At 39.4% G+C, this 13,013-nt stretch overlaps 1 protein-coding gene across 1 annotated transcript in view; it reads left to right on the top strand.

Annotated features, from left to right (window-relative positions):
• Positions 1–3,957: 3,957 nt before the first annotated feature.
• The window catches only part of LOC127632127 (alpha-2-macroglobulin-like), a 40,488-nt gene continuing 31,432 nt past the window's right edge, over positions 3,958–13,013 (top strand). The window contains exons 1-14 of the mRNA XM_052110646.1: positions 3,958–4,643; positions 4,909–5,089; positions 5,198–5,354; positions 10,104–10,156; positions 10,340–10,360; positions 10,539–10,704; positions 10,812–10,896; positions 10,982–11,096; positions 11,206–11,326; positions 11,526–11,635; positions 11,715–11,885; positions 11,976–12,209; positions 12,334–12,546; positions 12,646–12,795. Coding sequence (XP_051966606.1) covers positions 4,561–4,643; positions 4,909–5,089; positions 5,198–5,354; positions 10,104–10,156; positions 10,340–10,360; positions 10,539–10,704; positions 10,812–10,896; positions 10,982–11,096; positions 11,206–11,326; positions 11,526–11,635; positions 11,715–11,885; positions 11,976–12,209; positions 12,334–12,546; positions 12,646–12,795 — 1,860 coding nt within the window. The 5' untranslated portion in view covers positions 3,958–4,560. The remainder of the gene's footprint in view (positions 4,644–4,908; positions 5,090–5,197; positions 5,355–10,103; positions 10,157–10,339; positions 10,361–10,538; positions 10,705–10,811; positions 10,897–10,981; positions 11,097–11,205; positions 11,327–11,525; positions 11,636–11,714; positions 11,886–11,975; positions 12,210–12,333; positions 12,547–12,645; positions 12,796–13,013) is intronic.

Here is a 13,013-nt window from a genome sequence, read left to right as displayed (position 1 = left end):
AAATTCATGTTAACACGCATATTGTTCATGTCTTGTGGCTATAATTTTGAAACAGTGAGTATTTTAACATTCACAGTTTGGCCCCCATTCACTTCCATTGTAAGTACCTAATGTAACCCACATTTTTGCTTTTTATAAAGAGGAGGGGCAAATCCAAATAACATTTGTGGTAATCAATACAATGCCCCAAATGCTGTTGATTGAGCTAAACTTGTATGGAACTCTGAATATTCCTTTAAAGGTGTACTACATTTTTTCCTCATTTACATTTTTTTTTACTTCGAAGGACATTAATTGTAGTTTTGAAACATGTGTATAAAATATTGCCCACGCACATGAGATGAAGAGTCCAGTCATATTAGTAACCTTATAAAAGCTGTTTTATTCTTTGTTGAGAGGGTCCCATCATGGAGGCTGTTAGTATCAAATGTCCAACTGAATACTACTTAATCTCAGTAAGCTTCCTGTTATTAGACACTTTTACTCATGGATTAAATTAATCATTACTGGCTGTGAATAGAGAATTTCTACAAAGACATTGTTAACTGAAGACTATTACGTATGAATGATGCTCTATCCACACCGCTAGGTGACAGAATAAATTCAAGATAATTCAACATATCAACAAATTCAACTATAATGAACACAATTGACACAGCAATGGACACATACATTTCTGGGATGGAAAAACCCTCAAACATTTTTGCAATTTACTGTAAATCTCCCACTCAAATTGTGTAGGCGGTTCCCCTTCTGTCACTCACTCGACGTTGTGTCGAATGAAGTGACACAATTGGTCTTCCTTGGGAGCCTCGCATACCTCTGAACTTGAGAAAAGGCCAATGAGAAATTGGCAGACAGAATTTGCATGTCCCGCCCCGGACATATGGGCATAAATGGAAGCGGGCGTGCGTCTGTCAGTCATATTTTTTCTTTGGAGCCCAGCGGTTGTGCAACAGCAAGCTGAAGTTCACCACTGTTCCACTCATCTCTACTGGCAAGAAGCTCTGCTGTTGGATCCTATGGCGCATTTCCAGCTGATGTTCTCTCTCTCTCTGCACGCTGTGCAGTCCACACCCCTGGGTGCTTCGAGTTTGAGTTTCACTCATAAAAGAGCAATACACAGACAGGCCTTGAACGTCTGTAAAGGGATCAATAGAAAGGAGGAGGCGAGAACCGGCTTGACAATATAAATAATAGTTTTAATGATAAATTTAAAAGACAAACACACACATGACGGACATGTCCGTAAACTATCTCTCTCTCCTCGCACCACCGTCTGTCATCGGCCTTTATCCCTCTCTGAGGCTTAATTAGCCTGATAAGGGACCAGGTGTGTATAATCACAATCCGGCACCGCCCTCCGCCCTGCCACATTCCTCCCTTGTTCTCTTAGGCTGGGGCGCCCCCGGCCTGACGTACACCCCCCCCCCTCCTCTTTCCCTGGGGGAGGGCGTGCTTTCAGCCTAGTCTGCTGGCAGGTCATCCCCATCTACCTGGACGAGGGAGGGGACAAGGGGAGGGAAACAGAAATATTTAAGAAGGGGGGGTACTTCCTGTAACAGTGTAGTACCCCCCCAAAAAACACTAAAATTTAAACGAGAGGGAAAAGGCCAACACAGAGCGGCAGTGATAGAGAGAGAGAGAGAGAGGAGAGAGAGAAGAAAAAAACCTACTCGCCGGTTCTCCGATACACCGTCGCATGGTCCTCGATCACTCCTCCACCCTCTCAGGTGGACGACAGCCGCTTCTCCCCGAGCAGACCGGAGACAGACTCACGACCCCCGGTGGTCAGAGCGCCCCTCTGCGTTCTCCAGGGAGGATGAGGAACAGGTCACCTTGGTGGCTCCTTATTGGCTCACCTGGACCTGGTTCTCAGATCTCATGCTCCTCGCAAATCCCCCTGAAGAAGGACCATCTTTCTCAGGGACAGGGCACCCTCTGTCACTCGTGCCTAGACCTGTGGAACCTCCACGTCTGGCCCCTGGATGGGACGCGGAAGATCTGAGTGATCTACCAGCTGCAGTCGTAGACACGATCAACCAAGCCAGAGCTCCCTCCACCAGGCAACTTTATGCCCTGAAGTGGCGCTTGTTCGCGAATTGGTGTTCTTCCCGATCGGAGGACTCGCAGATATGCGCAGTTCAGTCAGGCTGTCCCCCTCCACCTTGAAGGTGTTTGTAGTTGGTGTATGTAGCCGCTATAGCGGCCCACCACGACGCAGTGGACGGAAAGTCCTTGGGTAAGCAAGACTTGATTATCAGGTTCCTTAGAGGCTCCCTCGTGGGATCTCTCAGTGGTCCTCCAAGGCCTTCAGAGACCCTACTTCGAGCTGCCTTGTGTTCAAGGCCCTCTCCCTGAAGATGGCCCTCCTGATAGCGCTAGCCTCCATCAAGAGGGTTGGGGACATGCAAGCATTCTCTGTCAGCGACAACTGCCTGGAGTTCGGTCCGGCACATACTCAAGTTATCCTGAGGCCACGACCAGACTACGTGCCAAAGGTTCCTACGACCACCTTCAGGGACCAGGTCGTGAACCTGCAAGCACTGTCCCGGGAGGAGGCAGACCCAGCCCTTTCGTCGCTGTGTCCAGTAGGTGCTTTGCATATCTATTTGGACCGCACGCAGAGCTTTAGATGTTCTGAGTAGCTCTTTGTCTGCTTTGGTGGACGGCAGAAAGGGAACTCTGTCTCCAAACAGAGGTTAGCTCATTGGGTCGTTTACACCATCTCGCTGGCTTACCAGACCCAGGCCGTGCCCACCCTTTGCGGGTTCGAGCACACTCGACGAGAAGTGTGGCATCCTCGTGGGCACTGGCCAACTGCACCTCCCTAGCAGACATCTGCAGAGCAGCGGGCTGGGCAACACCCTATACCTTTGTGAGATTTTGCAATTTCAGGGTTGAGTTGGTTTCGTCCCATGTGTTGTCAGGTCCGAGCCAGTAGAACTTGGTAATGTAGAACAACCGACTGGTGTTCCGCTTGCACATAGCGCCCTTCACCAAGTTGATCCAGTGCACCTTCTCTCCCAGGTTAGCCACTAAGCATCATTTCCTGGATGTTCTTCCTCCCTGGCCTCCAGACCCACTATGAACCACAGGTGTTCTGTACTTGGGTAGTGCTCCACAGGCTTAATTTCCTCTTCCACTCTCACGTGCGGCTTCACAACCTATGTGGTGTATTTGCCACATGTCATCTCCCCCTAGTCTGGGCAGGATGTGGCCTGCACAGGATCTTTTCCCCCTGAAAGAATAGGATCGGGAAAGACCGCCTTCCCCGATGCATTTCATAGCGCTAAGATAGCTCCAGCCGCTTCACACTCTATGTGAGAGACATAGAGAGAGAAAAGGCTGTGGCTGCCGGGCTTGCTACCATGCTAGTCCTGTTGCACCTGTTCCCCCCTCAGGGGTGCTGGGAAACTAAGGTCTGTATATGACATCTTTTTGGGGGGTGTTGGGGAGGGTTTCGTACAGCCGATACAGTTGCTTCTAGCACGCAGCAGCCTGCTCGCATCTGTGTCAGCAGTTCACGTAACACGGTCTAGTGCATGGTGCTTTTGAATGGGACCCCTTGTGTCACTTCATTTGACACAACGTCGAGTGAGTGACAGAAGGGGAAAGTCACGGTTACTGTTGTAGCCTCCGTTTTCTGAGGGAGGGAACGAGACGTTATGTCCCTTCTGCCATGACACTAGACCTACCACTCTAAACGGCCATACCTATATACTTTTTATATAAAAACCTGAATGACAGACACACGCCCGCTTCCATTTATACCTGTATGTCCGGGGACAGAACATACAAAGTCTGTCTGCCAAATTCTCATTGGTCTTTTCTCAAGTTCAGAGGTACGCGAGGCTCCCAAGGAAGACCCCTTGTGTCACTTAATTTGATACAACCTCCCTCAGGGAACGGAGGTTAAAACAGTAACCATGACATCCTTAACCTTTAATTGCAGTGGTATTGTTTGTTTAAACAGGACATAGAGGTCAGGTTACTTACATTTCTTCCTGTAAAAATGAGCATATTTGTACAGATGATATGATCTGTACATTTTAGTATTTTATTTGAAGTTCTTCTTTGTGTTGACCATGTGAATGCCTGTTGATAACAGGAATCAACACAGAAACAAACAGAAAACCTTTTTTGACTTTAAATATGTGATGAATGAACAGAATATTCAGATCTTTACCTATTTTATAATTGCACCATTAGCGCTTGAGTTGTTGAACTGTGAATGGTTAAGGTAGGAGCCTTATTCACTCTTTTTGTTGCATAAAAAGATGTATGTTATTTATCATTATAGTTAGTATTATTGTTTAATTTAATAAAATAATGTAATATATTTTCAGATAATTTCAAGTATTTTTTTTATTTATTTTGTGTTTAAATGAATACAATTTTTTTTGGGCAAGTTGTCAAACTGAACTGCCTTCATAGTTGAATCATTAATCAGAGGATCAATACTAATGTTTTTCAAGGACCTCCTTTAGCTTGAGATTCCCCTTTAAAGAGACCAGATTGAAAAGTCCATATTCATTGTCTGGATGACCGGTCATCATCATGGCTCTAGTTAGTTGTATTTGGAAAGGGCTCCTTCTAGTCTCCTTCCTCCACATCTCTGTCAATGGACAAACGTCAGGGCCGTAAGTAAATTTCTTTCTTTAAAAGAGGTTTCTAATAAAGAACAATGTTGATCAATGTAGTAATGTTTGTTTTCATTTTAAAGTTATTCTTGTTGGTCACTCTTTTCCAGTACACAAAAATAAATAAATACACGAATTAACTGTGATGGTTTGCACTAAAATACACTTCAGCATTACTTGAAAAGTGCCAAAGTTGTTTTGTCAACCTAATTGTACCTAACCACTCAGAAAAATGATTACTGACTACTGTATTATTTCTCAACAGATTTTTTATGGTGACATTTCCTGCATTGATTCAGTCAGGATCTGAGGCCAAACTGTGTGCAAGTCTTCTTAAGCCCAATGAGAGCCTTGTAATGAACATTTATCTGGTTAATGGTAACCAGAGCACATTACTGCTGAAGGAGAGAACTAATAAAGAGTTTCACCGCTGTTTTAACTTCCAGGTCTGGCATAATAACAAAATAATTTCTTTCTTTCATCATAATGACATTTGTTTTTTGTAGTTGGCATGTTTACAGAGGTTGTGAAAACAGAATATTATTTCTCATCAGGCTCCACTGACAGAAGCAGATTCAGTGAGGAAAATGAAAGTAGAAATTCAAGGAGAGACTTTTGAGATGATTGAAGAACGAAAAGTCATGTTCAGACATTACCATCCTTTGACCTTTATCCAGACTGATAAACCCATCTATATGCCAGGACAAACAGGTGAATCAGGAATGTTTCAGTTCATTCAATAATTTCAAACAATTAATGATGGGCCTCCCCTAAAGGCTTCCTGCCTCCTTTGAAATCTATTTGGTCAAAAATTCAGCTCCACACAACTGTGCACCAGACATCACATTTTGTAGATTGACAGTAATTGTGACATAGCACAGCAAGATTTGCATTCGGCATGGACATAAGCTGTAACTTATAGAAGTATCAGCTAATATAGAGCATGCCTCAACTCGTTCATGGGTCAAAAATGAAAACTGTTGCAAAACCTGAAAACAGAGGAGAAAAGGAACAGTGCGGGGGCAAGAACAGATAAGAGATAAGTAGGAAACAAAATATGTGTGCATGGTCTTTGGACCATTGCCAACACTTCTGAAAACAATTTTAGTCACTAGTCTGTTAGGGATACTCTCAGACTCTTAGTTCTCTCAAATTCAACATATATTTAAATCTCAAATAATTAAAAATAAGTTAAAGAAATACTGTAAGTGATGTGAGATTGTACTGGCGATATCTATCTCCATCTTGGGCTTGATCCTTGGGACCAAATAATAATTAGTTTATAAGACATTGTATAAATCATAAATTAATTAAATGTAAACGTCCTTCTGATACAATTGTAAAAAGTATTCTCTCATCAAAATTGATGCACACAAAATAATTTTTGTACAGTCAGTTTTGCATTCCAGCAGGGGCACCATTAGTATTTTTGGACCCACTGACAACTTTGCACTCTGGAACCCCTATCTTATTGCAACCAACACATTTTATTTTTTCATTAAAAATTATTATTATTAATAAGCGTGAACACAAGCATGATTGCGCTTTCAATAAGAGAGAGAGTAAAAAATTACCTATTGCATTAAATAGCAATAACTACATAATAAATTAATATATACTGTACATATTCAAATATTTGATCATGCCATTGAGTTGAGATTGTTTTTCTAAAAGAAATATTAGATTTTTATGTATTAAATGTTGATTTAAATCATCTCTTGGAATATCTGATTGCAGTTCTGTGGTACAAATTACCACAGATTTGACCATGGATGGCTTACTGTATCATTGAGTAGGTCAATGAAATGATGGTTTCTTTAAAACAAACTATAGCATGGAACAAACTTTTGTCATGGAACAAACAGTAGCCTTAACATTTAAAATATATAATTATAACTGCCTTTGTTATAATAAAACTAGGTATATTTATCCTTCTACTTTTTAAGTTTTTATATTGTGGAGAGCGGGGCGGGTCCAGGTTGGACACCTGCAGAGGATTATTTTGCCCACCTGTGGCTAATTACAGTGTTAACGGGTGAGAAATGCGGTCGGGGAGAGACACAGGGAGAGAGAGAGACTCAGCTGTTTATGTGTAGTGTTGAGCTGAAAAGCCAAAAGAGTTTAAGTGTAGTGTTGAGCTAAAAAACCAATAGAGTTTATGTGTAGTGTTGAGCTGAAAAACCAATAGAGTTTATGTGTAGTGTTGAGCTGAAAAACCAATAGAGTTTGTGTAGCGTTGAGCTGAAAAACCAATAGAGTTTATGTGTAGTGTTGAGCTGAAAAGCCAATAGAGTTTATTTGTAGTGTTGAGCTGAAAAACCAATAGAGTTTATGTGCAGTGTTGAGCTGAAAAGCCAATAGAGTTTATGTGTAGTGTTGAGCTGAAAAACCAATAGAGTTTGTGTGTAGTGTTGAGCTGAAAAGCCAATAGAGTTTATGTGTAGTGTTTAGCTGAAAAACCAATAGAGTTTGTGTGTAGTGTTGAGCTGAAAAGCCAATAGAGTTTATGTGTAGTGTTGAGCTGAAAAACCAATAGAGTTTATGTGCAGTGTTGAGCTGAAAAGCCAATAGAGTTTATGTGTAGTGTTGAGCTGAAAAACCAATAGAGTTTGTGTGTAGTGTTGAGCTGAAAAGCCAATAGAGTTTATGTGTAGTGTTTAGCTGAAAAACCAATAGAGTTTGTGTAGTGTTGAGCTGAAAAACCAATAGAGTTTATGTGTAGTGTTGAGCTGAAAAGCCAATATATTTTATGTGTAGTGTTGAGCTGAAAAATCCAATAGAGTTTATGTGTAGTGTTGAGCTGAAAAACCCATAGAGTTTGTGTAGTGTTGAGCTGAAAAGCCAATAGAGTTTATGTGTAGTGTTGAGCTGAAAAGCCAAAAGAGTTTGTGTAGTGTTGAGCTGAAAAACCAATAGAGTTTATGTGTAGTGTTGAGCTGAAAAACCAATAGAGTTTGTGTGTAGTGTTGAGCTGAAAACCCAATAGACTTTATGTGTAGTGTTGAGCTGAAAAACCAATAGAGTTTATGTGTAGTGTTGAGCTGAAAAGCCAATAGAGTTTGTGTAGTGTTGAGCTGAAAAGCCAATAGAGTTTGTGTAGTGTTGAGCTGAAAAGCCAATAGAGTTTATGTGTAGTGTTGAGCTGAAAAGCCAATAGAGTTTATGTGTAGTGTTGAGCTGAAAAACCAATAGTGTATGTGTAGTGTTGAGCTGAAAAACCAATAGAGTTTGTGTAGTGTTGAGCTGAAAAACCAATAGAGTTTATTTGTAGTGTTGAGCTGAAAAGCCAATAGAGTTTATGTGTAGTGTTGAGCTGAAAACCCAATAGAGTTTATGTGTAGTGTTGAGCTGAAAAACCAATAGAGTTTGTGTAGTGTTGAGCTGAAAAACCAATAGAGTTTATGTGTAGTGTTGAGCTGAAAAGCCAATAGAGTTTATGTGTAGTGTTGAGCTGAAAAACCAATAGAGTTTATGTGTAGTGTTGAGCTGAAAAACCAATAGAGTTTGTGTAGTGTTGAGCTGAAAAACCAATAGAGTTTATGTGTAGTGTTGAGATGAAAAGCCAATAGAGTTTATGTGTAGTGTTGAGCTGAAAAACCAATAGAGTTTATGTGTAGTGTTGAGCTGAAAAGCCAATAGAGTTTGTGTAGTGTTGAGCTGAAAAGCCAATAGAGTTTATGTGTAGTGTTGAGCTGAAAAGCCAATAGAGTTTATGTGTAGTGTTGAGCTGAAAAGCCAATAGAGTTTATGTGTAGTGTTGAGCTGAAAAGCCAATAGAGTTTATGTGTAGTGTTGAGATGAAAAGCCAATAGAGTTTATGTGTAGTGTTGAGCTGAAAAACCAATAGAGTTTATGTGTAGTGTTGAGCTGAAAAGCCAATAGAGTTTGTGTAGTGTTGAGCTGAAAAACCAAGAGTTTATGTGTAGTGTTGAGCTGAAAAGCCAATAGAGTTTATGTGTAGTGTTGAGCTGAAAAACCAATAGAGTTTATGTGTAGTGTTGAGCTGAAAAACCAATAGAGTTTGTGTAGTGTTGAGCTGAAAAACCAATAGAGTTTATGTGTAGTGTTGAGCTGAAAAGCCAATAGAGTTTGTGTAGTGTTGAGCTGAAAAGCCAATAGAGTTTGTGTAGTGTTGAGATGAAAAGCCAATAGAGTTTATGTGTAGTGTTGAGCTGAAAAGCCAATAGAGTTTATCTGTAGTGTTGAGCTGAAAAACCAATACAGTTTATGTGTAGTGTTGAGCTGAAAAACCAATAGAGTTTATGTGTAGTGTTGAGCTGAAAAGCCAATAGTTTATGTGTAGTGTTGAGCTGAAAACCCAATAGAGTTTATGTGTAGTGTTGAGCTGAAAAACCAATAGAGTTTATGTGTAGTGTTGAGCTGAAAAGCCAATAGAGTTTGTGTAGTGTTGAGCTGAAAAGCCAATAGAGTTTATCTGTAGTGTTGAGCTGAAAAACCAATACAGTTTATGTGTAGTGTTGAGCTGAAAAACCAATAGAGTTTATGTGTAGTGTTGAGCTGAAAAGCCAATAGAGTTTATGTGTAGTGTTGAGCTGAAAAGCCAATAGACTTTATGTGTAGTGTTGAGCTGAAAAACCAATAGAGTTTATGTGTAGTGTTGAGCTGAAAAGCCAATAGAGTTTGTGTAGTGTTGAGCTGAAAAGCCAATAGAGTTTGTGTAGTGTTGAGCTGAAAAGCCAATAGAGTTTATGTGTAGTGTTGAGCTGAAAAGCCAATAGAGTTTATCTGTAGTGTTGAGCTGAAAAACCAATACAGTTTATGTGTAGTGTTGAGCTGAAAAACCAATAGAGTTTATGTGTAGTGTTGAGCTGAAAAGCCAATAGTTTATGTGTAGTGTTGAGCTGAAAACCAATAGAGTTTATGTGTAGTGTTGAGCTGAAAAGCCAGTAGAGTTTATGTGTATTGTTTTAACCTTTTGTGTACTGCTGAAAAGTGGCCTTATTGTGTGTGATTTAAAAGTGCAACAATAAATGTCTACATGTTACAGCTTCCTCCTTTAACGCTATAATGCTTTTGGCATTAAACCACTGAACGTATTACGGGGTATTCCAAACACAAAATCATATTTTATTATCAAGTATGCAGTCTTCATTTCAGTTAACCAGTGTGAAGTGGCCATTTATCACAAAAGATGATAAGATCTCCTGGGCCCCCCGTCTGTCCAGGGTCCTTAAAATCATCCTAATCACCCCCCCTTAATGCTACCCCTGCCTTCCAGGATCAACATTAAAATACTGTGAACAAAATGGTTCAGAAAAGACAATATGACCAATGAAGGGCAAGTAAACTTATATTTGTAACTTAAAAGGGCCACAATTACATCAGTGCATAGTTTGTAACAGTTCTACAGATACACAATAATTGCCAAAATACTGATTATCAGATATAATAAGTGCCTTGGTACTAATTAGATTTTATAACTCATTTCTGTTTTCACAGTGCAATTCAGAGTTGTTACCATGGATACAAATTTTGTACCCCTTGATCAGCAGGTCTGGTGTATTTTCTTTTTAACATAAAATACATATTTTTAAAGCAGCATTTTATTATTCTTTCTGAATGAATTGCAAGATGTGTGTTTATGTACTGTGAGACCTCTGCCTCGTCCCAATATGTTTTTTTAATTAATTTTTATGCAACAAATGTTTAATTACTATTTGCTCTTTCATTTACAGTATAGTACAGTGGTGCTTCAGGTGAGAATGCAAAACCTCTTCCTGTACAGTCATTCATGACAAGCACACATTTGAAGTCTTATTAACACTTTGAATATATGTTAAAATATAAGTATTTTTTACTACTTGGATTATTTCAATTATGGTCAAGGTTTATGTTGCTAAATGTCTGCACTGTGTCTTTTTTGGTATTAAATAGGACAGTCATCAGAACAGGATTGGTCAATGGACAAATATTTCCTCAACAAAGTGGATATTGCAGCGTTCTTATGAATTAAACCCAGAGGCTCGTCAAGGCATGTACACACTGAAGGCTTTTATTGGTGAAAGACTAATCACACATGATTTTGAGGTGAAAAAGTATGGTAAGTTACAACAACAAACACATGTGAATTGTTTGCATTGGACTAATTATATCTATAGTCTTCATAAATTGACTGTCAATAACTTATTGCTGCTCTCTGACTACTAGTTTTGCCAAAGTTTGAAGTTAAGGTATCAACACCAAATACAGTGTGTGTGGATGATGAGGATATGACAATTGAGGTTTGCGGAAAGTGAGTGAGGTCTTTTATTTCAGCATTTCTAAAAAAAAAATATAGTGTTTTCTTCCATCCTTCAGTTGCTTGTACCTTTTCACAGGTACACTTATGGTCAGCCTGTACCTGGTAAATCATGGATGAAAGTGTGTCGTAATCCATCACATTACCATTCTGGCAGCGACATCATTCCACTGTGTTTCATTGAAACCTTTGAGGTTTGTGCACTCTTATGCAGTACAAGAAATGGCATGTGACATTTATTTCCTCCATTTATCTTATTAAGTCACTTTTTAACTATTGTGTGTGTTCTTTCATAATCGTTAGATGAAAAAAACAGGATGTGCCTCTCACACCTTCAATGCATCTGCCTTTATGAACTCTACACTAAATGATCAACTGCAAAATTATCTTGAAGTGGAAGTGAAAGTAACAGAAGAAGGAACAGGTAAGCTATCATTGGACATATAACAGGATGATTCTTCAAATTGGGGCACTTTTGACTAAAAAATCAATAAATACAATTATTCATGTGCAATGTCAAAGCATTCATGCAAATTAAAGATCAACCTTCAAGTAGATTTGATGGTGTGGTTGTTTGATATTTTGTGATATTTAAATATAAAATTTGTTTTTGTTTTTCCCAGAGACCATCATGACAAAATCCGAAACTGTATCTCTCACTTATGAAATCGGCAATGTTGTATTAACCGACCTACCCAAAACATTTGTACATGGATCAGTTATAGAAGGAAAAGTAAGTATAAATTCAATTAATCTCAATTCAACAACATTAATATGTACACAGTTATTAATTCCTACGTTTTTTTTAATAGGTCAAACTTACAAATTTCAAAGGAGCACCAATTCATAACAAAGTAGTATATGTTTCTGAGGGTGAAAATTGGTCCCCGCACCTGTTGCTAAATCTTACTACAGACAACAACGGACTCGCCAGCTTTTCACTTAATACATCTAGTCTTCATAACTATGACATTAATCTGATGGTATGATAACCATTGTTTACCCCGTTTTCATTTATATTCTTTGAAGTCTTCATATTCCATGAAAGTAATTTCTCATTCATTGTTATCCAGGCAAGTGTATACCCAGAGTTTTATATTCCTGGCTACAACAAGCCTCACTTCTCTACGGATAATAAAATAGTTCAGATTTTCCAGCCAGCCACTCCTCACACCCCAACATTAAGTGAATTGACTATAGAGAATCTTAATCAACCATTAAAATGTGATGCTGAATTTCCAGTTATCATTAAGTATTATTTTGTTGGAGAGACTGTTGATGACTTCAAAACTGACATTGTCTACATGGTGAGTACAAACACTGTATGTACACTATGTTCAGTACTATAATGACGGCTTCCTTTATTATTTGTTTAATAGTATTAATGGTCTGCATTGGTCAGTTTGTTAGCAGCAATTCATCTGTCTTTAGGTCTTGTCCAGAGGAGTGATAATTCATCATGGATTTGAGAAGGTTGAAGTGAACGCTTCAAATGGAATATCAAGTGGCTCAGTGTCATTCAAACTGTCTGTTGATGGTGATCTGGCTCCAGTAGTGCAGATTCTGGCATACTGTGTTCTACCCAGTGAGAATGTAGTTGCTGAGAGTATAAATTTCAACATTGAACAGTGTTTCCGAAACAAGGTGTGAAAAATGTATCTTTGCTTTGAATGTATCAAGTTTTCCATAAAAAACATTGAATGACAAAAAAAACAATGTGCAATCATACTGTTGTTGTTCCAGGTGTCCCTGCAGTTTTCTCCAGCTAAAGCAGTTCCAGGTGAAGAAAATACTCTACAGCTCTCAGCTGAACCTGGTTCACTGTGTGGCCTCAGTGCTATAGATCAGAGTGTATTGATCCTGGAGTCAGGAAAACGGCTGAACACAAAAAAGGTGGAGATGCTTTAAAGTCAATGTTCAAGTTCCAGTATTGATTTGCCTTGCTGGAAAATCCATCTTAAGGTGGTAGCTTTGTTTTGTAACGTGGTACTGTGGCTGGATTCTAGCTGGTTCAAGCTGGTCATGAGCAGCCACCATGTTATAAAAAATTGCTTGACTATTTAAGATTAAGCTTTTTGCTGGTTCAAGATGGTTTACTACAACATGATGAT

This window comes from Xyrauchen texanus, chromosome 38, assembly GCF_025860055.1.
Source record: "Xyrauchen texanus isolate HMW12.3.18 chromosome 38, RBS_HiC_50CHRs, whole genome shotgun sequence".
Classification (NCBI taxonomy): domain Eukaryota; kingdom Metazoa; phylum Chordata; class Actinopteri; order Cypriniformes; family Catostomidae; genus Xyrauchen; species Xyrauchen texanus.
Note: the sequence above shows the minus strand (reverse complement) of the source record. Positions and strands in the feature narration are given on the sequence as shown.